This window comes from Setaria italica, chromosome VII (genome assembly GCF_000263155.2).
Source record: "Setaria italica strain Yugu1 chromosome VII, Setaria_italica_v2.0, whole genome shotgun sequence".
Taxonomy (NCBI): domain Eukaryota; kingdom Viridiplantae; phylum Streptophyta; class Magnoliopsida; order Poales; family Poaceae; genus Setaria; species Setaria italica.
Window position 1 is genome coordinate 25,983,804 of NC_028456.1, and position 26,656 is coordinate 26,010,459.

Genomic DNA, 26,656 nt, shown 5'->3' on the forward strand with positions numbered 1-26,656 from the left:
TACATGTATTTTACTCTTTCTATCAAGATGTAAGGTTAAGAAGCACTTGCAAGTATTCTTGAATGCATTGCTTGATGTATATGAAGTTAGCCTAGTAGAATGAATTGAAGAGGAAGAGGAGGAATGATGAACACCGAACGAAATGGGAATTTTGTTCGGGTACTCGGGGTGCTTGCCATTCCTTTTCTCCTTAAACCAGCAGCCAATGACCAAGCAAACACCTAACAAGCAGGTCACCAGAAAGTTAGGTTTCGAGGAGGCTATTTATATTGTTTTGGCTTAACTATATACAATCTAGTCTAGTTACGGGTATTTCTATATTTTTGTACATGCTAACTAAAATCCTTTAATAAAATTATTAAGGGTACATTTGTACATTCATACAACTATATTGTGTCTGCTCATGCCCTACGTCGAGGGACACCAAAGGTTCCAAATTCAGAATTACAATGAGAATGTGCTCGCGACATCTGTTGCTTCCGTCCGTGCCTCCTCGCTGCCTTTCTCCAGGGACCCCTAAGGAAGCAGAAGATTTATGAAATGTAGAGAGCACCTGTGCGAATGTCTTGATTATGCACAAGTTCTGCTCTATCCCCTATAGATACATTACACAGACCGGCAGGCCGCCGCAGAAAGAGTAAGCCTTACCGCCAACTGCCAGGCAAGAACCAGTACATCCTTATCCAAAAAAAACAGTGCATCACTAGCTCTAGCTGGTTGCCCTCGTTCGTGAAGATTGGAGAGTTCCACTGGCCTTTGGATACACACTAGGACGGGACGCGCGCTTCGCCGCGCGCGCCTGCAGTACACGCTCTTATACTCATATATTCATGCGCAATATAGAACATGTATTGCGCTGGGGAAGTGGAAGCAAGGATAGAGTGCATACAGGCAGAGCCGCAGAGGCCTGTGATGTGTCTTGACGAACCACTCATACAATGCAACTGGGGAGCAGGAGAGGCAGCAGGTTGCAACCAAATCTGGAGGGTGGAGTGCCACAGCCCACATGAGTGTGAATGGAACATGGTGGAAGGTGCTCTTTGAGCTGAGCTTCCGGAGAACAGAAATGCTAATATTTGGTTGTTATCTCTAATCCTAACGATGACTATTACATCCTTGTATAGCATACCCAACTGCGAAAGAATTTGTTCTGTTTCTTCACAAACCAAGAGGAAAATGTATGCGAGTAGTGAGGTGTGACTAATCTTTCATATCTAGTCAGAGGGTGAATATCATGATCTAAACTGTCCGTGAAGATATTTCAATTACATACGCCAATGAAAACATAATCTGAATTAATTATAGTTTCTGTAGGGAGGATCTATATAATCTGATTGTGTGAAGGACCATATGCTGGGTAAAAAGTTTTAAGATATGCAGGGTCTCCCTTAAAGGGCTGGCTATGGAAATTGGTTACACTTACTAAACTGAATAGCAATGTCTACAGTGATGCAATATAGGGGTTGTCAAAAATCATCAGTTTCATTCTTTAGACTGAATCAACTTCGTGGAATACAGATAAACAAAAAAAATACACATCAGTTAGATTACTGTTGGATTACTTCACATGCTGTTGGATTACTCCACATGGATTGCCTACCACAGCAACTCCGCAGGCAGCAGCTGCAATAACAGAGTAGAGCAAGGGATTTTAGCATAGAACCAATTCATTGAGAAGCAAAGATGACTAAAAGAAAAGGGAAAAGGGAAGGGAGAAGTCATGGAGGCTGCAATTTCTGGTTTTGGGAGCTATAGATTAGACCACCGCCGGTCACCTGCTTTGACAATGGCGCCATGTTACTGGATCGATCTTGCCATGGTCATGGATCTCGCGCTTGGCAAAATGCTCTAGCCATTAAGGGATCACCGGCCGTGCCGCTTGCGCCACCGAGGCACTGATTAGGCCTGCGAGGTACACCGGTCGGCCGTTCATCCACCACACGCGTCCAACGTCGTTCCACCGTAGAAGAAAGTACGCCTGCACCATCCATGCCGCTCGGCCGCCTTGCTCGCCGCCCAGACTGGCATGGTAGGCCTCCGCGGAGCCAACGAAGTTGGGGCCACAGAAGCAGCGGATCCAATAGAGGGACGGTTGCATGGGAGCACGAAGACGGCGGCGCGGCGCATCAAGAAGCGGATGTGTTGTAGGCGCGTAGTGGCACCGTAGCCGCGCATGCACTCGCGAGCGGGCGCACGGCACATCGGAAGAGTGGAGAAGACGAGCTGGCGATTCCCGAGTCCCCGAAGTCCGCACTGCGCCGATTTCTTCGCGAGGCAAGGATGGGGCACCCAGAATCCTGACACACGTTTCCCACCGTGGAGCTGATGCAACTAAGGCAGCTGGTCTAGCAGCATGACATGTCAGTGTTCGAGTCAAAAGATAACTCTGGCCGATGCGTTTTTCCACCATGTGGACTGGGACGTGAGGTAGATACAGTAATAGCGCACAGTAACTTGATGCCTCCGCTGCACGGGTAATTCTTCCGCTCTATGAATAGGAATATGTCCTGGTGGTGATGTTCGTAGCATTCGGTTGATGTGCCAAAAGAGAACATGGTCGGAGCATCGGATCCATCTCCGGGTCGCCTTACATTTCATCCGGATGCTGTGGATTATTACCACCTCCCAATCCTCACAGATTCGAGTTTTAGCAACAATCCAGCCGAAGGGCATCGTCTGATGCTGCCACCAGCCCCACGAACGGACGACACTGCTAGAGGTGTTCCGCATATAATTTACTGTGTTCGGTCTCCTATGTGCTAGGCATGATCCTATAGAACAGTAGACACATGAAGTGATGCCTGCCATTTTGGTGAATCTTTGAGATAATGCAATCATCATTTGATTTGGATTTCTTTGTGGCTCGTTTTTTTAATCTGCCCCCGAGCAAGCTCGCTGAGTACTCATCGTAAAACATTGTTGTTTACGCATATTCTTAGTTTTTTTTACCACCTTGATTCATTGATTCATGACCCCCATCGGCCCGGGTGATTGAGTACAAAGTTTTGCTTACAACGAGTAAGGTAAGGTTTTACATTGCATTCAAAAACAAAAGGCACCATTGTTGGGGAACACTCGATGTGTTGCGCGGCATCATGCTCTCCGAGAGGCATGCTTCCTTCTTGCACGCTTGCAGAGTCTGACGCATAGTCATCGTTGCACTCTGGAAGACTACCACGTTCCTGCGCTTCCAGAGTTGCCAGCAGCAAGTACTATATAGAAGGACACATGTCTCGAAGTGTTCTGCTGGAACGCAATCCGGCCTCGGCGTTCGGTGTAGAACGCGGAGTTGGTGGGCAGCCGGCAGACAGAAGCCCAAAGCCGCCCAGAATGAACGTGAGAAAGGGCACTCGAACATGATGTGGTCTGCAGTTTCCACGCCATGCCCACAGACTTCACAGTTCACAAGTAGAATCTTGCACAATCTTCTTTACCTGCAATCTTTCCCTACTCTGAATGCGGTCATTCGTGATCGAGCAGCCAACCAAAGAATTGCATATTCTTAGTTAGCAGTTCGACGAACAGCTTCTTAGTCAGCGAATCCTTGGCGGCACACGAGGGAGCGCCCCAGCTCACTATACCATAGCTCCATATCACCGACTACGTAAGAGGCGGTATAAGCCATTATGCTGACTAGTCATCTGCCGGTACAGAGCTACTGGCTGATGGTCAGACACTCCCAAGCGCTCGCCCCTCTCAAATTTTCTTCCCTATAGGATAGATAAATTTTCTCACAAGCTAAGATGTCTTAAGACTACGCCAGGTGGATAATGAGCTAATACATCCACTTTTTTATAATTTTTTTTTATTCAAAACCCGTTTAATTCGCTCCCACGGGAAGTCGAAATCAAACCTGCTGGGTGCTAGGTGCTCTAACCATTAGACTAGAGGTCGTTTTATAAAAAAAATGAGTTATTCTTATTTATTATAACAAGCCTAACGACGAGTCGAGCTGAAGTTGACTTTCGCACAAAATCACCTAATTATGAGTTCAAAATAAAAATAAATATAATTGAAACATTTTTGTAACAGCCGCTGAGCAAGTTTTGTCTAGCCCTCCTCCGCTGCCATTCAAATACCGAACGCTAGCTGTGTGCATTGTCGGAAAGTTTGAAGCATATACCATTTCGATCTTTGACGTTCATTCTGTCGATTCTAGTATCGTTTATTGTGCACACTTTAACTTCCGGAGCGCGATAGTTTCATGCTGGCGCGAAAGGTAGGGGGTGTTTGGAAACACCCTATTAAAGTTTAACACCTATCACATCGGATGTTTAGATGCTAATTAGGAGTATTAAACATAGACTAATTATAAAAATAATTACACAGATGGAGTATAATTCGCGAGACGAATCTATTAAGCCTAATTAGTCCATGATTTGATAATGTGGTGCTACAGTAACCATTTGCTAATGATGGATTAATTAGGTTTAATAGATTCGTCTCGCGAATTAGCACATGGTTCTGCAATTAGTTTTATAATTAGCTCATATTTAGTCGTCCTAATTAGCATCCGAACATCTGATGTGACACTGTTAAAGTTTAGCATACTATATCAAACATCCGTTAGACCTCGTTAACTGGCACCTGCATACCCAAATGATGAAAAATCCTATGACAGGTCCAGCTAACGGTCACCTTCCTGCATAATTGGAGTGCAACTTTGAAGCAGAGGCACGATTGATGTGAAGTAAGGCCATGTTTAGTTACTCCCAACTCCCAACTTTGACACTATGCAAAAAGAAGATTCCCTATCACATCAAACTTGCGGTACATGCATGGAGTACTAAATGTAGATGAAATTAAAAACTAATTGCACAGTTTTGTTGTACTTTGCGAGACGAATCTTTTGAGCCTAATTAGTCAATATTTGGACAATAATTCACAAATACAAACGAAACGCTACAGTGTGCTACAGTGCTGTAACAGTAATTTAGCACCCCCAAATTCGCCAAACTAAACACGGCCTAAGCTTGTTACACTCTCCAAAATTGCATTGTTTTCGGGACGAAAGGAGTACTCAGCAACCTCGTTTCCCGTGGAGCAAAAACCCAAGACCCTCATGTACTGCATGCCGTTGGGGACCAAGGGAACGTGTGCCTGTATTTTCTCTCTTCTAAAACTCCCAATTTTCCCAGCACCATGAATATGTGCGACTGTGGATTCTGCATGCAGATAAACAGCGAAGATTTTGCCAGCCATACATCCGTTCCCGAAAGATAAAGGGCACTTTTCGCTTAGTTTTCTCTTAGTTTCGGTCGAACGACTAGGGCACTAGCTAGGACAGAGACTCAGAGAGCTGCAAACAGCCTCATGTCAGTTGTGCTTTCCACGTTCGTGCGGTTGTGCTTTCCAAGTTTAAGCAACCCGGTGTCCGGTGTCCGGCGTCCAGTGCTAAACTTTAGCACGCCACCATTTCATTTCAACTGGACTGTTCAAAGTCAGCGGCTCGCGTCCATCGATGGGTGCACGTACAGTACAGGCGGGCGTGCGAGGAGGTGGAGAGTACGGTCGCCGTACGGCTCCGCCGAATCCGATGGTTGCCCGTCTGCTAGATGCCTAGATCGAGTGAGTAGCCCAGCAGTAGGCCGTGGTCCAGTGGCGATGCGTGGCGCACGCCCCTCGCCTTTTTCCACCCGTAGCTGTCTCCCCATCTTAACAAGCAAACCGGATGTCCCTCGCTGCCGACGCACGAGTACTCACCGAAACGTGATCTTGTGAGCATGGCACTGTACGATCCGGTACAAACCAGTACAAGCCCACAATTTCTTATGAGGATGACTATCGAGGGGTCTTGATGTATTACGTTCCGATCCGATCCGATGTCCGTCGGTTGCCAACTTGCCATTGAGGTCTGAGGATTTGAGGTGGCACCTCGCTGTACGTACAGGCTGTGCTATTTTGATGTGTTTTGTGTTGGTTACAGGAGCTGACTTTCGTTTTTTTTTTCTTTTGAGCGGCTGACTTTCGTCTCGAGGAAAAGGAAAACAGATTGCAGGAGCTGACCTTGAGAAGAGAAGACTTTCGGAGCACATACAGTTAGGGGTGGTAAATGACTTTCTAATTTAGTCTAGCAAATTTAAGGATCGAATTCAATAAGAGCCGAACCGTAATTTTATATGATTTTGGTCTCGATAGCGTTGAGTTGGATTGTGAAGGAGATATGAGGACCATGATCCATTACCACCCCTACGTACAGTTCCTTTCTGCCTAATCCAGGACATAATAAACTGGCAATCGGCGGGCTAATCCTGCCAATCTTTTAGACTTTGCGCCGCGCGCGTACGGACGTGAAGAACCAGCCGCTGCCGTACGGTTCCGTTGCACGGAGAATAGTTTGAGCCCTGTTCCAGTGTTCCTTGCTGCGCCAGTCAAAAGGCTTGTGTGTTACTCAAACACGGCCGAGTATTCTGGACCCCAAGTGGTGCTGGTGCTTTGGATCTTTGGGCCTTGTGGTGCAGTAGGTTACTGGTGAGTGGCCGAGTTGGGGGAGTGGCGGACTAGTCTTGGCGGCTTCGTGCGTATCTGATCATGGATACGTTTTGGATTCTTCCTCTAGCTAGCCTGAATAATTGCATCCTCAACACCTCACAAAAAAGGGCCTGCCTTATCCTGTAGGCTGTAGTAGGCTAGAGGGATTTTGTGCTGCAGTTCTTCAGGTCCAAGTGTTCGTAAAGTTGGCGCTGACCATTTGGGGACCAGTGCAAGTGCATATGCATGCATCAGGGAGCTACTAGCTAGACAAATCGCACTTCGGCACTAGGAAATGTTGTGTGTGCCACATCCATGTAGAGATCCATATGATCGCAACGGGTTTTGATTGCTACCTCCATGGTAATCAAGACGCCGATCACCAAATTTTCGAATGAATCAAGCGCCAGGAAGCGGAAATGCTGAATTGACAACGCCGGGACTTAATTACCAGTCATCTGAAACACTTGATACGCTGAACCTGACGAGTTTGATCGGTACTTCCCCCAATCCTCGCCGGAGAAGGCAGGAACTAGACAAAGTTCTGCCTTGTTTGTGTGTGTGTCCGGCTGCACTTGACACCTGCCGCGAACCTGCTTGGCCATGTTTGGTGCGTTCTGCACTTCTGCTCCCGGCATGCACCCGGCCACAACAAACATAGAATATGCTCGTTGAGCTGGTGTCTCCTCTCCGTCCACACCACCTGACTTGTCTCCCCATGCTACACCTCCAAGCTTGTCGCGACCCGTGACATCCTAGGAAATTTCTAACGATCTGCCCATGTACGCACGCACATGATCGAGCCGTACAGGAAAGCGAGATCTAGCAGGAGCAGAGAACAACCAGCTGGAAATAAAATGCTCGAAAGCCTTCGTCAACGTGTTGTCAGTCGCCGACGCCGTACGCAGGAGGACGGGCGGGTCGACACGGAGGCAGTTCTCGTGTCCGCTCGCCAAGTGGTCCGTACTACCCCCCTCGCCGGCATGCTGGCAGCCCGGTGAGGCGCCTTGTCTAACTGTCCCCCGCTCACTCCAAGGTCCCGGCGCTGCGGCGGCTGCGGCCGCAACTACTCGCGCCGCGCACGGATGCGCCCGGCCGTCGACATCGGCTCATCCGCAGCCTGCGTTCGTGCCTGCCTGCCTCCCCCGGTTGCTGCCTCGGGGCGTCTCTTTTTGTCACTTTCTACCAACCTTCCCCGGCACCGCAAGAAGCGAGCAGCGCAGCGCAAACAGCAAACCCCGCTCGCGTCGGCGCCGTGCGTGCGGTGCGCCCGGAATCTGGGTGGATTCGCGCGTGGCCCTCGGACCTCCGTAATCTTTTCCTGGGAGCCGTAGCTCGCCGTAGGCGCCCCGCTGCCCGCAGGCCCGCAAACTTGTGCTCGGGCGCCGGCTCGCCGAGGACGACGACGTGCGCGCACGCGCGGCGGGGGCTAGAGGAAAATCTGCGTTTTTCGTTTGTAAGTAGCGGGGGCGAGTCGTGCGTTTTTCCGCGGAGATTCCTCGCGGCCAAAACGTCCGGCGGCTACGCGACCGGTGGCGCAACGTCGTGATGGAATGGGCTGATGGGAGACGCGCGCGCCGCGCACAGATATTTCCGTACGCGAGAGGAAGGGAGACGTACTGTCGGGTACTAGATTGGATGGGGGCCATCTGGTCCTTGCTCCAGTAGCTGCTGACACAACAGAACATAGTGTACCCTAGTACAGTGGCGCATCGCCGTGAACTCAACTGTGTGGAGACTCTTAACGACATATCAGCGTGCCCTGTCGCTGATCACTCGATCAGACGCTCTATCCACTCATCCAGCAGTTACCGCCACGTTCCAGGTCGGCCTTCCGATGCCTTTGGATACGGCATTCTTTTTTCGGCCGCCACGTCGACTTGTCCGTGTCACCTTACACACTCACACTATCACACACAGTGGAAACTGGACTACCGGAGAGCAGTAACAACCATTCAACAGTCATAGGAATGGGATAGATTGCATTAGCAGGCGATTCAGGACCCATCTGGATCGGCAGGACATATTACCTTTTTTGATCGAGAGCGATCTAAGGGTGTATTTGGATTCTTGGCTAAAGTTTAGACCAGTGAACTAACGATGCGTGTTTTCACCTCGCGGGGAAGACAGGCGTCTCTCTCCACGCTGCCGTGCCGTCGTCTCCAAACCATTTTTTACCCGGGTAGGTGAATGAATCTGCTTCTGCTAGGCCCAACCAGTCAACAAGCACAGCTGGCGGGATGACTCATGACTCACCGGGCAAGCAGCCTGCGCCCTGCAGGCGCCGAGAGTGACGCTGACGCATGCATATACTAATCGCGGTCTAGCACATGCCTAACACATGGTGTCAGGTGGTGTTAACCCATTGACAAATCTGAAAAGGCCGTTCCCCGTTCAGTTTAGTCCACTGAGCTCGAACGGTCTTCCAGGAACGTTCGTTCTGGAGTGGCAACCTGCGCAGCTCGCTACTGGCATGGGAGAACGCAACCGGACAGGGGATTCACAAGTCGTGTGTATTGATGGCAACGGGCATATTACCCGCGGGCAGAGGGTTTACAGACGCTCGCCCGCGAGGCAAATCCTTTACCCGTGTCCACGCCCGCCGCCCATCATGGGCAAGAAGTTGTGTCCGCACCCGTCATCCGCGGGCACACTCGTGTCTGCCAGGCAACCAACTTCGGGCGATGGGGGATAGGGTGTCGGGCGGCGACGAAGGAACCAGGTGGCGGGGAGCAAAGGTGGGCGGCGGGTAGCGCCGAAGCAGCCTCAGGGGAGGGGGGCTGGAGGAGCGGGAGTCGAAGTCTCGAGGAGGTGGCGGTGGCCGCTTGGTGTGCGGGGTGCGGGCGTGCGGTTGGGAGGAATGAAGGAGGGAACTCTATAAATCGCTTATATAGTTGTAAGGGGTCCACATGTCAGGCACCATGTAGCGGGTTTGCGGGCACGAGTAAGATATTTTTATGTCCGTTAATTTTTTGCCGTGGATATAAACTCAAACCCGTACTCTTACACGTGGGCTAAAATAGAACCAAGTCGTGTCCCTAGCTTGGGCCGTGTTTAGTTGGGGAATTTGGGAGGTGCCAAATTACTGTTACAGCACTGTAGCACACTGTAGCGTTTCGTTTGTATTTGTGAATTATTGTCCAAATATTGACTAATTAGGCTCAAAAGATTCGTCTCGCAAAGTACAACAAAACTGTGCAATTAGTTTTTAATTTCATCTACATTTAGTACTCCATGCATGTACCGCAAGTTTGATGTGATGGGGAATCTTCTTTTTGCATAGTGTCAAAGTTAGGAGTTGGGAGTAACTAAACATGGCCTTGCTTCCTGTCCCGGATGTGGCCAACACGGCTCCGATTTTGAAATTCCCAACATTTAGCAGGTGTTGGGTAAATCCGTGGCAACAGTTCAGACTTTGCTCCATGAATACCTGACACCGTTCTGGGTTTGGGACAGACAGATCGGAGGGCAGGGCAGAAGCTTCTGTCGCCTGGCCTGTGACCGTACGGATCGGCGGATCTCAGTTCACAGCAGCCTGTCCTGTGCCCCTGTGTGGCTTCATCGCAGATTCGCAGCAGCATGGGAGGCTGATCACACGTGTGCCAGATAGGTCTGTGTGTCCCAGGTCCCAGCAAATGCCGTGATTCATCACTCTGATTTTTTTCAGAGTAGAGCTGATTGGAGGCACAGTTCAATGTCCACTATCGCTGTCACTCGGCAGTAAAAGTGTATGAAGAGATAAGCTTTTGCATACGCAGCCAGAAAGTGCGCTTGTTCAGTCACCCCGATGAAAAATGACAGTGCGGACAACTTTTCGGCGATCCGTACGAAAATGAGGTGGATTTGGACCTGAGCTTGGCGATCCGTACGTGATTACTAATTTGTGAGCAGTAACAAAGGGTGATTAGCTTGATTAGCTTGATAGCTTCCCGGCCGGTTACAACAATAAATGGTCCTGATACTAAACAATCTACACTTTAGATGGAAAAAGAGAACTCGATCCAATCAGAGACCGACATGGCCGACAGAAGAAACATACGTAGCTTTGACAAGCCATCAACTTAAAATCTCAAATAATGTTAACATCAGTGACTAGCCGCAAGCTATCCGGCGACATAGAAAACTGTATTTTTGCTTCCCCTAAACCAACACTTTTTAAGCTAGATGGAGCCTAGCAAACTAGCGCTCTCCTAGCTCAACCATGTGTGTGCTCACGATTCACGAACACAAAGCTGTCAGGACGAAGGAAAAAAAAAAGACAACATAAACAGTACGTGAATTTTTTTTTCTTGTGGGTCTCAGGAACGCGAACCAAACAACCTAGACCGCCAAATGGAAATGGCCGTGCAACCTCTCTGTCGAGCGGAAGGAATCATGGACCACGGCACCACGCCCCCGTCCGAGGCGCTCCAGCCGTTACCGAACAAACGCCGCCTGGCCACGACGAAACCCCGGCAAATCCAAGCCAAATGAATCGTGCCAGTGGCCAAGCAAGTTCTCGGGGGTAGCAAACAAAACACCGTCGAATTTCAACTCAGGGGACACACAGCACAGGCAAAACACCGCGGCTGGATCACTCGCTCGCGCCCAGTGTTGTGGCCTATAAAACGGCCTGGGTCCCCCTCTCGTCCCACTCCTCCCTCTCAGCCTCACGACGTCTCGTCTCGTCTCCTGCGCGTTCCGGTTCCCACCCCACCATTAACGCCCTCCCTGCTCAGGACTTGCTAGTGGGGGACGAGGAAAGAAGGGACCTTTTGTTTTCCGCGGTTTCTTGCAATCCTCACCAAGTCACCATGCTAAGGAAGTCCCAAGGAGGTTACCGGCTGGGCCGGAAGCTGCTCGGCGTGTGGCGGTGGGCGCTCTGCGGCCGGCGCCGGCGCCACGGAGGCTACCTCCGCCTGCAGCAGCGTTGCGGCGGCGGCCACTGCGGGGACCGCGCGGCCAGGAGGCTCGCGCCGGTGCTGCGGTGGGGCCGGTCGCTGGCGCGGCGGCTGAGGCTCGGGTGGAGGGCCGGCGGGAAGCGCGCGCTGGAGGACGGCGGCGACGGCGGCGAGCCGGCGGTGACCACGCCCAAGGGGCAGGTGGCCGTGTACGTGGGCGGCGGGGAGGCGTCGCTGCGGTACGTGGTGCCGGTGGTGTACTTCAACCACCCCATGTTCGGGGAGCTGCTGAGGGAGGCCGAGGAGGAGTTCGGGTTCCACCACCCCGGCGGCATCACCATCCCCTGCCCCGCCGCGCGGTTCGAGCAGGCCGCCGCCCTGGCCGCCGCCGGGAAGAAGGGACTCGCCAGGTGGTAGTGGTAGTAGCAGGGGAGTCGCTGCAGCAGTCGGTTAGGGAGGGAGAGATGCCCCTGACCGCCGCCGGCCGGCCGGGCGGCGGCGGCGGCGGATGGTGTACATATGTGTGTTTCCATCGGAAAGGGGCTAGCTAGCTAGCTGATTTTGTTCGTTCGATTCTTGGTCATGTGTGTTGACTGATGCCTCCTGCTGTTCTTTGTTTCTCGATGCTATTACTATTCTTGTTCAGATTTCAGAACACCCTGGTTATCTGTTCTTCCAATCAAATCACTAGAATTTCGCTTCTCTCGCGAATCCAAGCATCCAACGGCTGACCCGAGCGCGATGAAGATTCCACGTTCGCCAATTCCAGTAACCATCAATCACCGGCAGTTTCACATAGCCGACTAGCCGAGCTTATCCAAATCTCGCCCACAAGGAGTGCTACCCCGACCTTTTGGTACGAGCATGCTCTGTTTTTCTGTTCGCCTCAATCGTTTGACTGCAAGCCAAAGTCTGCAACCTGCAAAACTCTAATGAGAAGTCGAGACAGAGGCAGAGGAGAGCACCCACCCACCCTCGCTCTTCAATTCGTCATTTTTGTCTCATGCCAATTACTACTCCTGAATCGGATGCTCGGAAACGCGTGCCATTCAGCTCCGTCGGACGGTGGAAACGGTACCCCAACAAGCCAACACTGTACGAACCGTACGCCTCCCATCCGTACCCCACCCCACGCACGATCAGCTCGGCAGTTGGTGCACGCTGTTGCGGCCGTGCCACTATTTTCACGCAGCACGCCAGTGTGCGGTGTGCCTGCCGCCCTGCCCCGCTCACCCGCGTCAGCTTGCTCGGCATGAACAACCACGCGACGGCGCGTCAGCACGTTACCGTCATGCCCCGCTCGCACAAGCACTTCTTCCTGTACTTGCGTGGCGGTGAGGTGCAAAGCGGAGCGCAACCGCGGTGCGTGTGCCCGGCAAGTACAGAGCACCGCCCTGGCGGTGGCGGCAGGCCGGGATCTTCCGGTGCCTGATCGACAGGGACGGCCGCCCAGTGGCTACCGTGCCCTACCAGAATTCTACAGCAGCAATCATGGGTTCGTACGAGGACGCCGCTGTCCGTTCACGGGGCAAACGCGGCCGTCTTATCGCCGGGCAGGACCAGGATCTCGACCTCCCTCTCTGCTCAGGCGCGCAGGGGAGCCAGATACACCCTGCTGCCATCATCCCATCCTCGCGCGCTCACCGTTCCGGCGTGGGCGCTGCACGGACGCAATCATATCAATCCATCATGCGGCCGCGAGCCCCGCGCACCACCACCACGATACGCAAGCGCAGCCCAGCCGCGGGCGGAGATATGACGGAAAGGTGCAGGCGCATCCCCGCGACATCTCCCCGGGGCTCTGCGAGATAAAGTTGTGATCGCCGTTTCGCGCGGCGCGCGTGGCCTTCCATCCCGTCCCTTTTCGAGTTTTGGTTCCGTCTCCGCCCCGGCCCGGGGCACGGCCGCACGGGCATATCTGCTTTCACACTTCACACCACCTGCCGGGTCCGCGAAAAAAACGATGTTCCTGCTGCTAGTGTGCGTTATTGAGGCGATCAGGAAAGCTGAACTAGAAAATCTGCCGTCCATCTTTCCAAAAAAAAGACAGAGACCGGTCGTCTTTGCAGGGCCTACGGCTCGAACGGTGGTGTCCTTTTCCAGTTTCCCGGCTCCGTTCTGCTTTTAGCGAAGAGAGGAGAGCGCAGCACGGTTAGAGAAGCGAGCAGGTTAAGGTCTAGTTCGTCTCAGCTGGATTGAATTCCGGATCTGATTTCAGTGATTGCACCTTTATCACTCAATCTAATCATGATTTAATTCTGCCAATCCACTCAAAACGAACAAACAAATCACTCAAATAGTCGTGGCTTCTTCTCCGACGCCGATGCCAGCAAGCGCGGCCAGTCAGCTGGTGCAGCGGAGGGGCGCGCAGCCGTGGCCACGCCGTGGCTGGAGGGTGCGTGCGGCAGGCTGGCAGCATCGGGTCGGTGGTGGTGCTGGGGGCGCGAGCGGCGGGCCGGCAGCCATGGGGTGCGGAGGTGCCCGGAAGTGCAGGCGGCGGCACAGCAGGGCTGCGGGTGGAGGTGCAGCGGTGGGGTCCGGCCATGGAGCGCGGAGGCGCGGGGGAGCAGCGAGCGTCGAGTTGAGCGAGTGGCTAGACTCTGTTCGTGAGGGAAGGAGGTGGGGAATGATTTCGGACCGTGAGTAGAGGGGGAAAATCGAATCGATATGTTTCCATTCTGAACTAGATCTAACCAAACAGCGAATCCAAGCCAGATCTGACTCCATTCCAAGCCGTTCCAATCCGTCCGAATTGGGCTACATTCCGGACCCAACCGAATGGACCCTAAAGCAAGCAGCTCCGATCCGTTGCTGCTTAGATCCCGATGCGCGAGCCCGTCGTGGCATTGTGTTGTGCCGGATGGTACTATATCTGTATATGGACCGGGTTACATGGTGTTATCCGTATGTATCTTTCATTCTTTCTGCACTGGGAAAACAGGACGAGAACAAGAGGAAGACACGGTGTTCATAGCAGTAGTTCTTGTTCTTGATCCTCTTCACTGTGGATCGAGTCAAAACACGGTGTTTTCATGTGGTTGCAGGAGCGTCAAATGTTTATTTTGACCTAAATGTATAGCCAGCTCCGAGAAATGTCAAAAAGAAATAGCAGACTAACAACAAGCATAGATAGACCCGGATGAATCATAATACTAATATTCAGTGCATGATTGCGTAGTTGCAGGCCTACAGTACGGGTACGGTTCAGTCTGATGTGATATTGTGATGTGCAGGAATGGCTGAGCCAACAACTACTGTTTCTTTTCTTCTTCTTTTTATCCTAAGAACTACCATTTCAGTGCAAGGCCAAACCTTTGACGGCAAACGAACTATGAGGGAATATCCCGGCGGCATCGCAAGATCTTCTTGGAAAATGACAAGAGCAGGCAACTAGGGCCTCTAGGGGAAACAAAGATTTCTAGCCATATCTCATATCTCAGTCGTAAAGAATCTAGCACTCTCGGTAGGCTAGTAGCACACAAGTTGGAGTTGGGCAGATGAAAAGAACCTGATACTGCCGATTCCTCGAGACCGTCAGCGGGGTTGCAGCTTCCCGCCATCTCAGGCACCGTCGGAACTAATCGAGTCGCAAAATACCGAGCTGCAGAGCTGCCTCACCTGACGCCTTCAGAGTTTCAGACGACAATCTGGGAACTCATTTCCTACCCAGTAAGCCGGTGAGGACCTTTTTTTTTTTTTTAGGAAAGGGCTGAAGAACTGGGCCAGCCGGCACACCAGCTGGCCCGCAATGTTTCCAATTCGAATGCCGGGCCTTGTTTCAGAAAGAGTTCTGACCCTCTCATTTCACAATGTAATGGGCCTTGTGGTGCCGGTGTGTAACAGAGACACTCCTGCCCGGCACACAGCAGCAGCCATTTCAGCTCATCCAGGCCATATACGCCAACCCATGGGCCATGGCGAAGGCATCTTGGGCCGTGTTTAGTTGGGGAATTTGGGAGGTGCCAAATTACTGTTACAGCACTGTAGCACACTGTAGCGTTTCGTTTGTATTTGTGAATTATTGTCCAAATATTGACTAATTAGGCTCAAAAGATTCGTCTCGCAAAGTACAACAAAACTGTGCAATTAGTTTTTAATTTCATCTACATTTAGTATTCCATGCATGTACCGCAAGTTTGATGTGATGGGGAATCTTCTTTTTGCATAGTGTCAAAGTTGGGAGTTGGGAGTAACTAAACATGGCCTTGTTAGCCTTGGCCAACCGCGCGTCGCCCACATCTCCATAAGTTCAGTAAGTTGAAATTCATCATCTCGCCGGCCTTCCTGTCTCCGCATATATTCCGTCCACATTTCCAGCGACCTTTCCACTCCGTTTTCCGCCCGCTCTTATCCTCCATCCTAAGACTGGCGAGTTTCATTTCATTGTTTTCAGAACCGCCATATCATTTAGAGTGAAATAAAATATCCCACAATGCAACTCTCATTTTTATTGTTTTATAGACAGCTGTTATATTTAATTCATGTATGGCACAAAATTTTTTCACTGAACACATGATCAAATAAAATGAACCTCTTAACTCTCAATGGAAGGTGTCATGTGTTGGAAATCTGTGTGAACTGAGTTTCTCCCCCATAATTCTGATGTCATGTCATCATATTTGCCTATGTGACATCTCGTTGATGGAGAATGAAACTCCAAGTGAAAGGGGCCTAATCAAGCTATGCCGGGATATAAATGTGGATGTGGTGTGCCTGTTGTTGGTCCCGGAATACCTTAAGAATGAAAAAGGTCACCATAGGCAATTGTCAATATGAACATCGGCTATCACTAAAATAACAATTAGTCGATCCTAAATTAAAATGATTACCTAGTTACCTGGGTGGATATGTTTTGGATTGTCTTTATTTTGCATTCCTAATCTTATTAAGAACATTTATGAGCTTATTACCCTAGAACATCCCAACGCAATTTTGTTTTGACAAACCTTGTCGACGACCTTCATCTCACCCAAACCCCATGGCCTTTGGAGCCAAACGAAGCAGCGGCTGGAGCGTGTCCGGCGCGAACTTCCTCGCGAACAGGAAGCAGACGCCGCTCGCCCCGTCATCGTAGGTGCAGTTACTCCTGCCCGCCCCTCCCCTCCTGATCCTCCCGATCAGCTCCTCCGTCACCTCCTCCGCCCTGTGGGTGCGCGGGTGGGACCCCGTCCGCCGCTTCGGGTCCCAGTCCGCGAACGTGAGCGTCCGGTTGGCGTTGCGCCGCCCCCACCCCAGCACGCTCACCAGCGTCGGCACGTAGTGCTCGTCCACGACACAGAACCTCTCGCCGGCGCAGTTCTCCCGGAACGTCGGGAAGTAGGCGCCGTCGGCGACGACCTCGGCGGCGAGGGCGCGGTCCACCTCGAACCACTGGGAGCCCTTGCGCCACTGCGCGACGGAGACGTTGTTGCGGAGCGCGAACAGGGGCCTGTAGCGCGCCGGCGTCGCGATGCTCTCCACGAAGCTGGCGCCGCCGGAGCCGGTGAGGACGGCGTACACGGTGGGGAAGTTGTAGACGGGGATGCACGACTCCGACAGCAGCGCGAAGCGCTCGTTGCCGAGGTCCAGCAGCGCGTTCGCCAGGAGCCGGCGCTCCGCGTCCACGAGGGTGACGCCTCCCCACGTCGTTCTCTGCGCCCACCGAACATATAGTATAGCGTCAGATTGCAGTGTACGAAATTTTCTTTGACAATGGCTTAGACTACTCTATCTTAGTTACCTGGCTTGGGATCATGCGACCGTGGAACACGGAGTCCCTCGGCGGCGACCCAGTGTAAGAGGGATTCGCATGCACGTAAATGGAGTAGAGGCCATGGTGTCCCTCGAAGAACTTCTCCCACAGAGGTCGCAGAGGCAGGTCCCCTCTCACCAGGAACATGAAGGCGACCTTGGGCACCCGGTGGTACGGCGTCCCGTCGACTTTCGTTGCCATGGACGCCCACCGGAACAGCTCCTCGTCGGTCATGTTGTGCATGGCGCTGATCGTGGTCGGTGGCAATGACGTAGCCGTCGACGGCGGCTTAGCAGAGGGCGAGGGTGTAACGAAAGGGAAGTAGAGGTTTTCGACGCTTGCGCTGGAGGTCATGCCGAGGACAAAACCCAAGGAGAAGAAGAGAAGCGCTACTGGTAGTGGTAGCACGAAGAGGAGTATCCTGCGTAAATGAGGCAAGGCCAAGGGCTTGTTTCTGTCGTTCTTCATGGCTGACGGCTTGGCCACAGGATGGTAGCTATCGCGCATCAGATAGACACGCAGCTACCTTAGTTATACTACTGCCTCACTGAGGCATCCACACATGCAGGATTCCGGCCGCTTTGCTCTCTCTGAAAGCTAACATATGGCTTGTTAATGCAAAAGAAAATAAGTAGCGTTCACTAATTTGTTTCGTCATTAGCAGGCGTACATCTAGGAAGGTACAGCCTTTGGTCCCGTCATGAATTCCCGGTAGAAATGTATAAGTGCGGGTTCTCGTGTATAAATTCTTCAAACAATGGGCTTGGTCAAATGGGGAGAAACTAAACAAATGGCATCTCTTCGGGGCGCGGCTTAAGAGAGGCCACGAACTATTGCTTGTGCGTACGCAAAGGAGATGCCATCGACTGCTGATACACCCTTGACGCAACCTCGCCAGATCTTGTGTACATCTGGGGTAAAGTTCAACGCCAAAGTCGCAGGGAATCTCAATTTAAGAAATTCATCAACATTTGATACAGCACAATTAAACTTGGGGGCAAATTGGTGTGCATGCAGTTATAAATTACTGACCAGCATGACGGCTCAGTTTATAGATTTCTTGGCTTTGTTCCTCCTGAGAGCACAGGCTGCTGCCACAATACCAGCAAGAAGGATGGACTGGTTGCTGCAGGGATACGCCACCGCCAAAAGGAATACAAAGCGCACCTCGCAGCTCCAGTTGAAGTTCTCCAATGATAAGTCCTTGCATACATTGATCCCGGCTGTTGATCTTGCAACTTCGGCAGAAGTATACAGAATACAGGGTTGCCGAAAACAGCTTTCTGACGCTAGGCAAGTGAGCTAGAGTTACCGATCCGTCGGGCGAGGGACGCTGTTTGAGCTAATTTTGGTTGATCTAGCTAGTGCGCATTTTAAGTAGCATTTTATGGTGTAAAAATTTGATACTTCCGGAGGAAAGAACTCCCAGCGTCAGATCACAGGACACTGGGGATGTCTGGATGACAGGCGAAAAGAAGGAATCTGATACAGCCGCTCCCACTGAAATGCCGAAGAGCAAGACGAACTGTGGAGTTATATGCATGTTTCCCATCATCCAGCACTTTGGTTTCGGAGATCGGACGGAAAACTTTTCAGCTTTGCCGAGAGTTTCCCGGCCGCTTAACATGCCAGTACGCCTTGACATACCAGACTGCACAGGGGACAGGCGTTGGTTGGATCGGAGAACATTTCTGAAACCAGATATTTCTACAAAAGAAGTTGGGCCCTCGGCGTAAATTTGTTGGCCCGTATGTTCCAGCCCATCCAGAGATGTGGCCGTGTCCAAGTCCAAATAACAGTTCGGTGTTCAGACTTCAGAGGCCCGCCCCTCCATCCGTCAGGTGACTCAGCCACTCAGGTCATCGCCCTACAGGATGGCTGAAAATCGCCGGAAACACATGCCGGCCAGTGGACGAAACCGCTCAGCGCTTTCATCTCGGGCGTGCGCCCTTGCCCGCGTTGCGCTTGCACCTGCCCCGTTCACCATGCCGCTAAACGAAATCGACGCGACGCCGCGGAGCCGAGACGGGGTCAGGACTCGCGTGTTCCCAGGTGCATGCTGGTCGTTCCCGGGTGGAGCCCTTCCACGTTCTACCCGCGGCGTCGGAACGTTCGGGAACAACCAAATGCGCTGAAAAGGCGGGGGATGAGACTAGAGTGCCGTCGCTGTCTGCCCGTCTGTCGCGAGAGTCCAGTCCGGTCTCGACTCGTCCCATACCTTAGCTGGTACGTGCTCAGTGCTCACCCCCTTATCGCGAGGAATCTAGCAAAGCAACCCCAACACTTACCTCGCAGTCATGGGCTTAGTAGTGACTGCAAGGTTTCATCAGTAAGTGGCAAAGCGCTTTGATCGTGCCCCTGGCCTCTGGACGCTTCTGCACCGCCCCCAATTTCACGCGTAGCTGCATCCATCATTCCACATCCGATGCGAGCTTGCGCGTACCAACAGCCGGGGATCGAGTGCCGGCTTGCTGCTGAAACATCCGAGGTAATCGCTCCATCGACGTTACTGTCACACGGTACGTGCTACTGTTACCAGTCATGGAAGCGGCTCACACCGGGACAAGTAATAAACGATGGACCGACCCAAACCCCGCGTCGCCGGCCCAGGACCGGTCGTCAGGTACGCGGACACAAGTCACCCAATCACGCGAAAAAGGGGTGTCGCGATCGCCGTGAACCGATGAGCAAACGATCGGCCATTCCACCGGTTTTATCTTCAAATCGTACCGCGCGAAGGCAGTCGCGCTCGCGCCACGCCACTACCCATGCTGTGCATCCTATCACCAGCGAGCAGGACGACAACTGACCGCTTCCCTGTGCTTGCACCTCGCGTCGTCTCGCCTGATGCCTCCTGCTCGTGGACGGACGGGAACCCGACCAGAGCCACCGGCCGCCCGGCGTATAAGATTCTACCAGAGACGCCGCGCGCACCACAAGTCCTAGCGAAGGCGCGCATTTATTCTGTAAGCTCCCCACCACCTTTCTCCTCACTGCCCAGACAAGGACTCGGAAAAGCACCGGGCGATCGCCGCTGCCCCCAGCTCCAAGACCATCCAGCCATCGAAGCCACCCCACGCCCTTCACACGAGCCGGCAACGCACGGCAACAACGCGCGTAGTTCTGTCTCATCAGTCATGCATCGGCCTTGCAACAACCAACCCTGCCGCGGCTCCCGCGTCGCCGCCGCCGCCGTCCTCGCCGCGCTGATGTGCGCGGCGGGCGTCGCCGACGCGGGCACCGGCACGTTCATCTACGCCGGGTGCTCGCCGTCCAAGTACCAGCCGGGCACCCCGTTCAAGGCCAACCTGGAGTCCCTCCTCACCTCCATCTCCAGCGCGGCGCTCAACGGCGGGTACAACACCTTCACGGCGGGCGCCAACGGCACGGGCGGCGCGCCGGCCGCGTACGGCCTCTACCAGTGCCGCGGCGACCTCGACGGCGGCGACTGCGCGGCGTGCGTGCGGGACGCGGTGGGGCAGCTGGGCCAGGTCTGCCCCGCGGCGTACGCGGCGTCGCTGCAGCTGGAGGGGTGCTACGTGCGCTACGACAGCAGCAACTTCGTCGGCGCCCCCGACACGGCCATGGTATACCGCAAGTGCAGCACGAGCAGCAGCAGCGACGGCGACTTCCTCAGGAGCCGGGACGCCGTGCTCGGGGACCTGCAGGCCGTGGGCGCCGGCGGGTACAAGGTGGCCAGCTCCGGCAGCGTGCGGGGCTTGGCGCAGTGCCTGGGAGACCTCGCGGCGGCCGACTGCACGGCGTGCCTGGCGCAGGCGGCCGGGCAGCTCAAGGGCACCTGCGGCAACGCGCTGGCCGCCGACGTGTACCTGGCGCAGTGCTACGTCAGGTACTGGGCTGACGGCTACTACTTCCGCCCGACACAAGGTACGCATGCGGTTTCTCCCTTTTTTTTCAGACAATCAATCGGATTCGGTGCTATTTTCTACTGTTTCTTGTGCATAATTTAAAAATTACAAATTTGCGAGTTCTTAGCACGAGTTGCAGTAGGAATTGATTCTATTGCGCGATGGGTAAACTTACCAAAGTTACTAAAGAGGTGAGGCAGAATATGCCCACTGACAGTCCTTTTCTCCCCGTGGGCATGTCAGACTGTCAGTGGAAGAAGGTCAGGACGGAGAATGTCCGAGGCCCAGCGACTACTCCGTTGGTTATTTTAATTTTTCTAAATAAATAGATATTATTACGCATCTAGATATAGGGTGTACCTAAGTATATAACAAAGTCTATAAATATAATAAAGTCAAAACAACCTATATTTTGGAATGGAGGGAGTAGTTAAGTTTCACAGGAAAGCTCACTCCGAGTGACTCCAACAAAAATATCAAATGCCTTGATCAGACGTGCCACTTGCCAGAGACCACTCTCTGGTGTCCAATAGATTACGGGTTTCGCTACGCTAATCACCCTGAACTTTCTAGTGGACCTTACATTACAATTGGACCCAGTATATATAATCAGGGACGTGCACGCTTTGAAGTGACAGTAACAAAAGGACATTTCGAGTATGCTAGATTCGTATTTCCTGCATCGTCACCTGCAGACGCAAAGCACTCTCACCCTTAAGCTACCCGTCGAGTTCTTTTTCTTTCGCCGTATATACCGATCGACAGGGTTGTCCTGATCCACTGGGCCACTAAAAGAAAACACCTACAATTATGTCCAAGCATATCAATCGGGTTTAGGGCTGCGTGGAGGCCGCGATAGGCACGCACATTGTGGGATTGGGGGGCCTGACGGCGGCAGCCGAAGCCAACCACTCCTCATCCATGCCGATGAATATATTCCCCAACAAAGGCAGCACTCGGGCGAGTGCGCGGCTTCTTTGAATATGCTATTCTAATCCTGCACGCAGCCGATGATCTGATCTCCTCTTGTCGCAGATTATTCGCAGGACGATATCGGGAGGACCCTCGCCATCGTCGTCGGCATCATGGCGGGGCTGGCACTCTTCGTGGTCTTCATCTCTTTCCTTAGGAAAACATGTAACTAGCATCTTCTATAGTTCTATGCTCACAAGTGTCGTCCTGTACAATCTGTGGGTGTCCGGTGTCCCTGAGTCTGTAGCACTAGCCTCAGTTAAACTGGTGTCTCGATGCAGGCTAGCTGGGCCACTGGAACCTTGCTTCCACTCTCGGATGATGGCATGAGAACAAAGGGCTGAGCTTGCGAAAGAGATCGATCAACTAGCGAAGCCTCCAAAAGCTTGGTGAAGAACATGTAATCTCATTTTGTTAGGAATAGATGTGGGTCATTTTGTTAGCATGGGATGTGGGCCGGCTATCTGAGGAGCACTGTCTTGATTTGGGTCATCATTTGTGGTCCACCGGTAGTGGCCTACTTAGCGATCATTTGTCACAAAAACATTCGCATCTGATCTTAAATCATTTCGGCAGTTGGTTGCAAATCAGACTTTACCATGGTACGGGCACACGTTGCAATATATACAGCTGATCAACCAACGCACATTCTGAGCGGCTTACATTCCCCAGATCACACGAGTTCGCACAAAGGATGTCATCATAATTCATAGACCTCGGGGACCTTTGCTATAGGCTGCAGCGGATCAAGCGCTGTGTCCTTGAGCCATTGGGCTCCACCTCGCCGAGTTGTAACCGCCGCAAGCGCTGATGCTTGACTCCCTCATCTTTGCCTCAGATATACCACTGTTGCAAATGTTTGCAAACGCCCTCATGTACTTCATGCCGTACTGAGTGAGCGAGCCGCATTGGGCTTCGAAAATCCGCACCTAGCAATAGCAGTCAAGATGAAATAAGTTCAACCGGGGACAGCCTGAATGCAAGTGTGCAAGTAGCGAAGATGTGATAGAACGGAAACTTCATGCATGCCTTATGTCAGTGCCGGATAAGAAAGGTTAGTATACTCACCATCCTCTTCAAACAATCCCAGTCATCGACTAATGGTTGACCAGAGGCCCTAACAGCCTCAAGCATTTTAGGCCCGTTCTCAAATCCAAAGACAAGTCTCCCGATGAAATCGATGCTGCTATCAAGATGCTTCCTGTGTTGAACAGTTTCTTTAATCTCTCTGAGAGCCCTCAGCTTCTCTTCAGATCCCCCGTCTAACTGCTCGTACTGAAAACAAGAAGTGAATATTAGCAAACAAGAACAATATGAGGCTACCACAAGTGATTGACAAAACTTAGAAGCGAGTGACATTGAAATGAGTGTATGAGCTCTAAGTGCGGTGCTATATCAAAGTGCTATCACAACAGCTTCTCAACAAGAGGACATTTGTATTAAGTTAGTTCTTCTTCCTATCTTCTATAAGAAGAAGCCCATCTATCAGACTTAGTTAAGCCACACCAAACAAGCCAAATATTCTATTGGTAATAGCGTGAACTTGGGAGGAAAAAGCACAAAGCTTTTGGCCAGTGATAGAACAAGTAAAACCCCTTCTCAACTGTCTTGTCAATTATATTTTCTAAAGCTCCTCACCAAAAAAAAAATATTTTGTAAAGCAGAGGTATAAAATGCGTCAGCTGCGAGCATCTATGCTGGTTTTTCAAATAAGCACATTTAAGGACTTATTTGCACGTGGCAATAAAACAATTTAAAATGGTTGTAAAAACTAAAGCAGATCTGTGGTACTTATTACCAGCAACACACCAAAAGAAAAATCTGATCTTCTGTGATAAGAATGTCTGGAAGACAATCAAGTAAACAGAAAATATATAACTCTATCCATAGATTTAGGTATAAGGACAGTTATAAAACTAGAAAAAAAATATTATTGTAACAACACAATGTTATGACTCCATTTATGTCAGACAATGTAGGATACTTTCCAACAACAAAAAACAAATCATTTAAAATGAAATATTTCGTCTAAGAAATTGTTTATGCATGTTGCCTGTTGCAACATATCATGTTTTAGCTCAACAGAGTAGAGGACAAGAATTAAAAATAACGAAAAACCAATAGTTCTACTTGTCATGATATTACTCAGAACAGCATCCGTCTTTTTTGTATAATCAGCAAGTATATACCATTTCAGTTATTCTTTTAGAGGAGCAGTTAAAGGATTATGGGGGAGACTGAAAGAATAGAATTTACCCTCTTCCACATGAAGAGAAGATCTGCGTCTCTCTGATTTACTGCACCCTTTGGGCCAGGCCAAAGCAGCGTGTTTGCAGCGTTAGCATTAGCAGGATCAAAACCTTGATAAAGGAAAAGCTTCTCATTCGTGAAGGTCTTGTCACCATACTCCATGACATGAGAACCCTCTTTGTACTTCTTCAAGTTTGAGGTTCTTGTTTTCACCTGTCCAACAAATTATTTGTTTTTTTTTTGAAGTTCTTTGTTCCATATTCCTAAGAAAGCAGGTGACTAGCTCAAGCTGCAATTTACCAATATGGAGGAGGTGTGTTTAAGACTTACCACTTCGTACTGGTCCTTGATTGTTTCCTTCATTAGATTGTGGGTTTGACTGCCAATTAGAATCAGATCAGTTCAAAACAGCAGGCTTAGTAGGTATACCAGTCATAAATAATCGCTACCAAGCTTGGATAAGCACAAAAGCAATATGCTTTTGCTTGTCAACGGTCCTGTTGCTGCTCGGCAACTAATACTTCCCTGTCCTTTTCAATTATCTGCTCTTTTCATGTATTTTTCTATTACCGCTTACAGACACTGTGTTCGGTAAATACCTTTTATGATATTAAAGTGGATGGTTATTATACTAACACCCGCATATACCTTCATAGGTAATAGCATTTCTTTAACAAGTTACAAAGACAGAAATGTTTTGTACAAATGTAGAAATGAACAAATGAATAGGTTCCAAATAACAGTGCGTATACAAAGTTCAGCTGCGCAGAATGAACATATAGTAAGATAAAATAAATAACCAATCATGACAAAAGACGGTTTCATTATGGGCAATGACACAATAGTTCAAGCATAAAAATACCTAATGTAACTGGAATTGTATCACACTACATAATTGAAGGAAAAGAGCAAAACAGCAAAGAGCAAAACAGCATATCAAATATTTAGGCTCCATAAGATTTATCTTCCACAAGTATAAAAAGATGGAACCTGCTTTGATCTAACACGATATAAATGTCGTACACCATGGATTTCAAATGAGTCTTATGATCTTACCTATCTTCCATCCAAGAAACACTGTACAGATCACCTAAACAGGTAATGTACTCAGGAGGGGGTGATGGGTCCATCCCAGGACAGTATGTTCCCCAACTATTTTCAACAGGATTTGAGGCAGTAGTGACATAAATATTTAGATCTTGTGGCATTAATCCCTCAAAGATACTGCCACTTTCACATGCTTCAACATATATAACCTGAAAAATAGCATGAAATTTTTTGTTTCAATCTAGACGTGTACTGAACCTTATTTAAAGGGGAAAATAAAAATGAAGAATCTATACCATTTTCGAGTAGCTATTGGAAGCATGCTTCTTTTTTAAAACCTTGATGAAGTCACCAGCATAGAGATATGGCAAGTTTGGCATACCTATAAATTTGATCAGTTAAGTAAGCACCGAACAGAAAATAACCTAAGCAATTTCCCTTATGCATTAAGTACAAATACACACCAAGAACTCCAGGACCCCCATGATCTGAGTAATAGATAAATATGTGGTCATTTGGTTTACTGTCTATAACCTTCTTACTCCCTCCAGTAATTGCACTTCTATTGCCCAAGAGCACAGCAAAGAAATTTTCAGTAGTGACCTGGTCACCTGTATAGTCCTGCAATGCATGTGAAGTTGATCAACAACTACAAAACATGAGCAATAAGAACTGTCAATCCTTCCCTAAAAAAAGGAACTGTCAATCCATATATGATCACAAAGCACAATCATCTTTTGATTTCAAGAGTAAATTACTCAAGATCTTGTGCGAAACTAACATTGAATAGAAGAAACTATTACCTTTGGAACACCAGGATATACATTTTCACCTTTAGGATGGTTAATGATAACCCCAGGCCTTGGGTTCAGAATGTTATGGGCAATATCATCGTACATGAACACCACGATGTTCTCCTCCTTCACTCCTCCCTTCAGCAGTATCTGGTATGCATGGCATACATCGGCCTGCCAAGCATCAAGTGTACAATTGTACCATAAGTAAGCACTGAGATCATGATTTCATATCATCCAATTTTTTAGCAAGCATGCAATAAAAAAAATATAACTGTACAGAAAGCACTACAGAACAATTTTCCATGTGTGGCATTCAATCATTATTCATTAGTAGCCTATAATATAAAAAAGATCCCAAATACCCCTATGGATGAGGACAATGGTACAGAAACACAATCATAATAGGATAATAGCCAAAAATAACTGCATTGAATGAGTAGACAAAAAGTCAACACAGACGCTGAGGTGCTTTCCCATCATGGAACATGGGCCAAGCAATCTTGTGTCCTATGGCTCACAGTGCACCCTAGAACTTTTGCATCTTAAACTTTGTGTAGAATATTTAAAAGATACGAGAAACCTCAGGGGAAAAACTATACTATCACAATTAAAGGAAAAATTCATCACTCTATCAACGAT

The 26,656-nt window shown here is 50.2% G+C and overlaps 4 protein-coding genes across 5 annotated transcripts in view; 2 read left to right on the top strand and 2 right to left on the bottom strand.

Moving 5' to 3' along the window:
• The first annotated feature begins 11,054 nt into the window (after positions 1-11,054).
• LOC101773025 (auxin-responsive protein SAUR36-like) lies at positions 11,055-12,006 on the top strand. Its single transcript, XM_004976316.2, has one exon. The coding sequence runs from the start codon at positions 11,265-11,267 to the stop codon at positions 11,766-11,768; it is 504 nt and encodes a 167-aa protein (XP_004976373.1). The 5' UTR covers positions 11,055-11,264; the 3' UTR covers positions 11,769-12,006.
• A 4,068-nt stretch (positions 12,007-16,074) lies between these two features.
• Positions 16,075-17,560, bottom strand: LOC101754279. The gene is made up of 2 exons (XM_004978097.3): positions 17,071-17,560; positions 16,075-16,982 (listed from the first exon to the last, which is right to left on the bottom strand). Exons 1-2 carry the CDS (start codon positions 17,548-17,550, stop codon positions 16,317-16,319), a joined length of 1,146 nt encoding a protein of 381 aa, XP_004978154.2. The 5' UTR covers positions 17,551-17,560; the 3' UTR covers positions 16,075-16,316.
• Positions 17,561-19,851: 2,291 nt separating this feature from the next.
• Positions 19,852-22,477, top strand: LOC101773852 (cysteine-rich repeat secretory protein 15). 2 transcript variants are annotated; one of them, XM_004976319.4, is made up of 3 exons: positions 19,852-20,970; positions 21,987-22,088; positions 22,205-22,477. In XM_004976319.4, exons 1-3 carry the CDS (start codon positions 20,220-20,222, stop codon positions 22,207-22,209), a joined length of 858 nt encoding a protein of 285 aa, XP_004976376.1. In that variant the 5' UTR covers positions 19,852-20,219; the 3' UTR covers positions 22,210-22,477. The 2 variants fall into 2 exon arrangements, with proteins under 2 accessions (XP_004976376.1, XP_004976375.1); XM_004976318.4 differs by having other exon boundaries at positions 19,856-20,970; positions 21,987-22,447.
• The window catches only part of LOC101773432 (vacuolar-processing enzyme beta-isozyme 1), a 5,167-nt gene continuing 988 nt past the window's right edge, over positions 22,478-26,656 (bottom strand). Inside the window, exons 2-9 of the mRNA XM_004976317.4 lie at positions 26,024-26,188; positions 25,685-25,841; positions 25,517-25,602; positions 25,230-25,429; positions 24,504-24,552; positions 24,180-24,386; positions 22,992-23,198; positions 22,478-22,852 (exon numbers count right to left, since the gene is read on the bottom strand). Coding sequence (XP_004976374.1) covers positions 22,670-22,852; positions 22,992-23,198; positions 24,180-24,386; positions 24,504-24,552; positions 25,230-25,429; positions 25,517-25,602; positions 25,685-25,841; positions 26,024-26,188 — 1,254 coding nt within the window. The 3' untranslated portion in view covers positions 22,478-22,669. The remainder of the gene's footprint in view (positions 22,853-22,991; positions 23,199-24,179; positions 24,387-24,503; positions 24,553-25,229; positions 25,430-25,516; positions 25,603-25,684; positions 25,842-26,023; positions 26,189-26,656) is intronic.

Excerpts from the sequence above, each read along its gene's own strand:
- LOC101773025 (XM_004976316.2), top strand. The coding sequence starts at position 11,265 with ATGCTAAGGAAGTCCCAAGGAGGTTACCGGCTGGGCCGGAAGCTGCTC.
- LOC101754279 (XM_004978097.3), bottom strand. The coding sequence starts at position 17,550 with ATGAAGAACGACAGAAACAAGCCCTTGGCCTTGCCTCATTTACGCAGG. Across the intron at positions 16,983-17,070 it reads GTCGCATGATCCCAAGCCAG|AGAACGACGTGGGGAGGCGT; the intron begins GTAACTAAGATA and ends CGGTGGGCGCAG.
- LOC101773852 (XM_004976318.4), top strand. The coding sequence starts at position 20,220 with ATGCATCGGCCTTGCAACAACCAACCCTGCCGCGGCTCCCGCGTCGCC. Across the intron at positions 20,971-21,986 it reads CTACTTCCGCCCGACACAAG|ATTATTCGCAGGACGATATC; the intron begins GTACGCATGCGG and ends CTCTTGTCGCAG.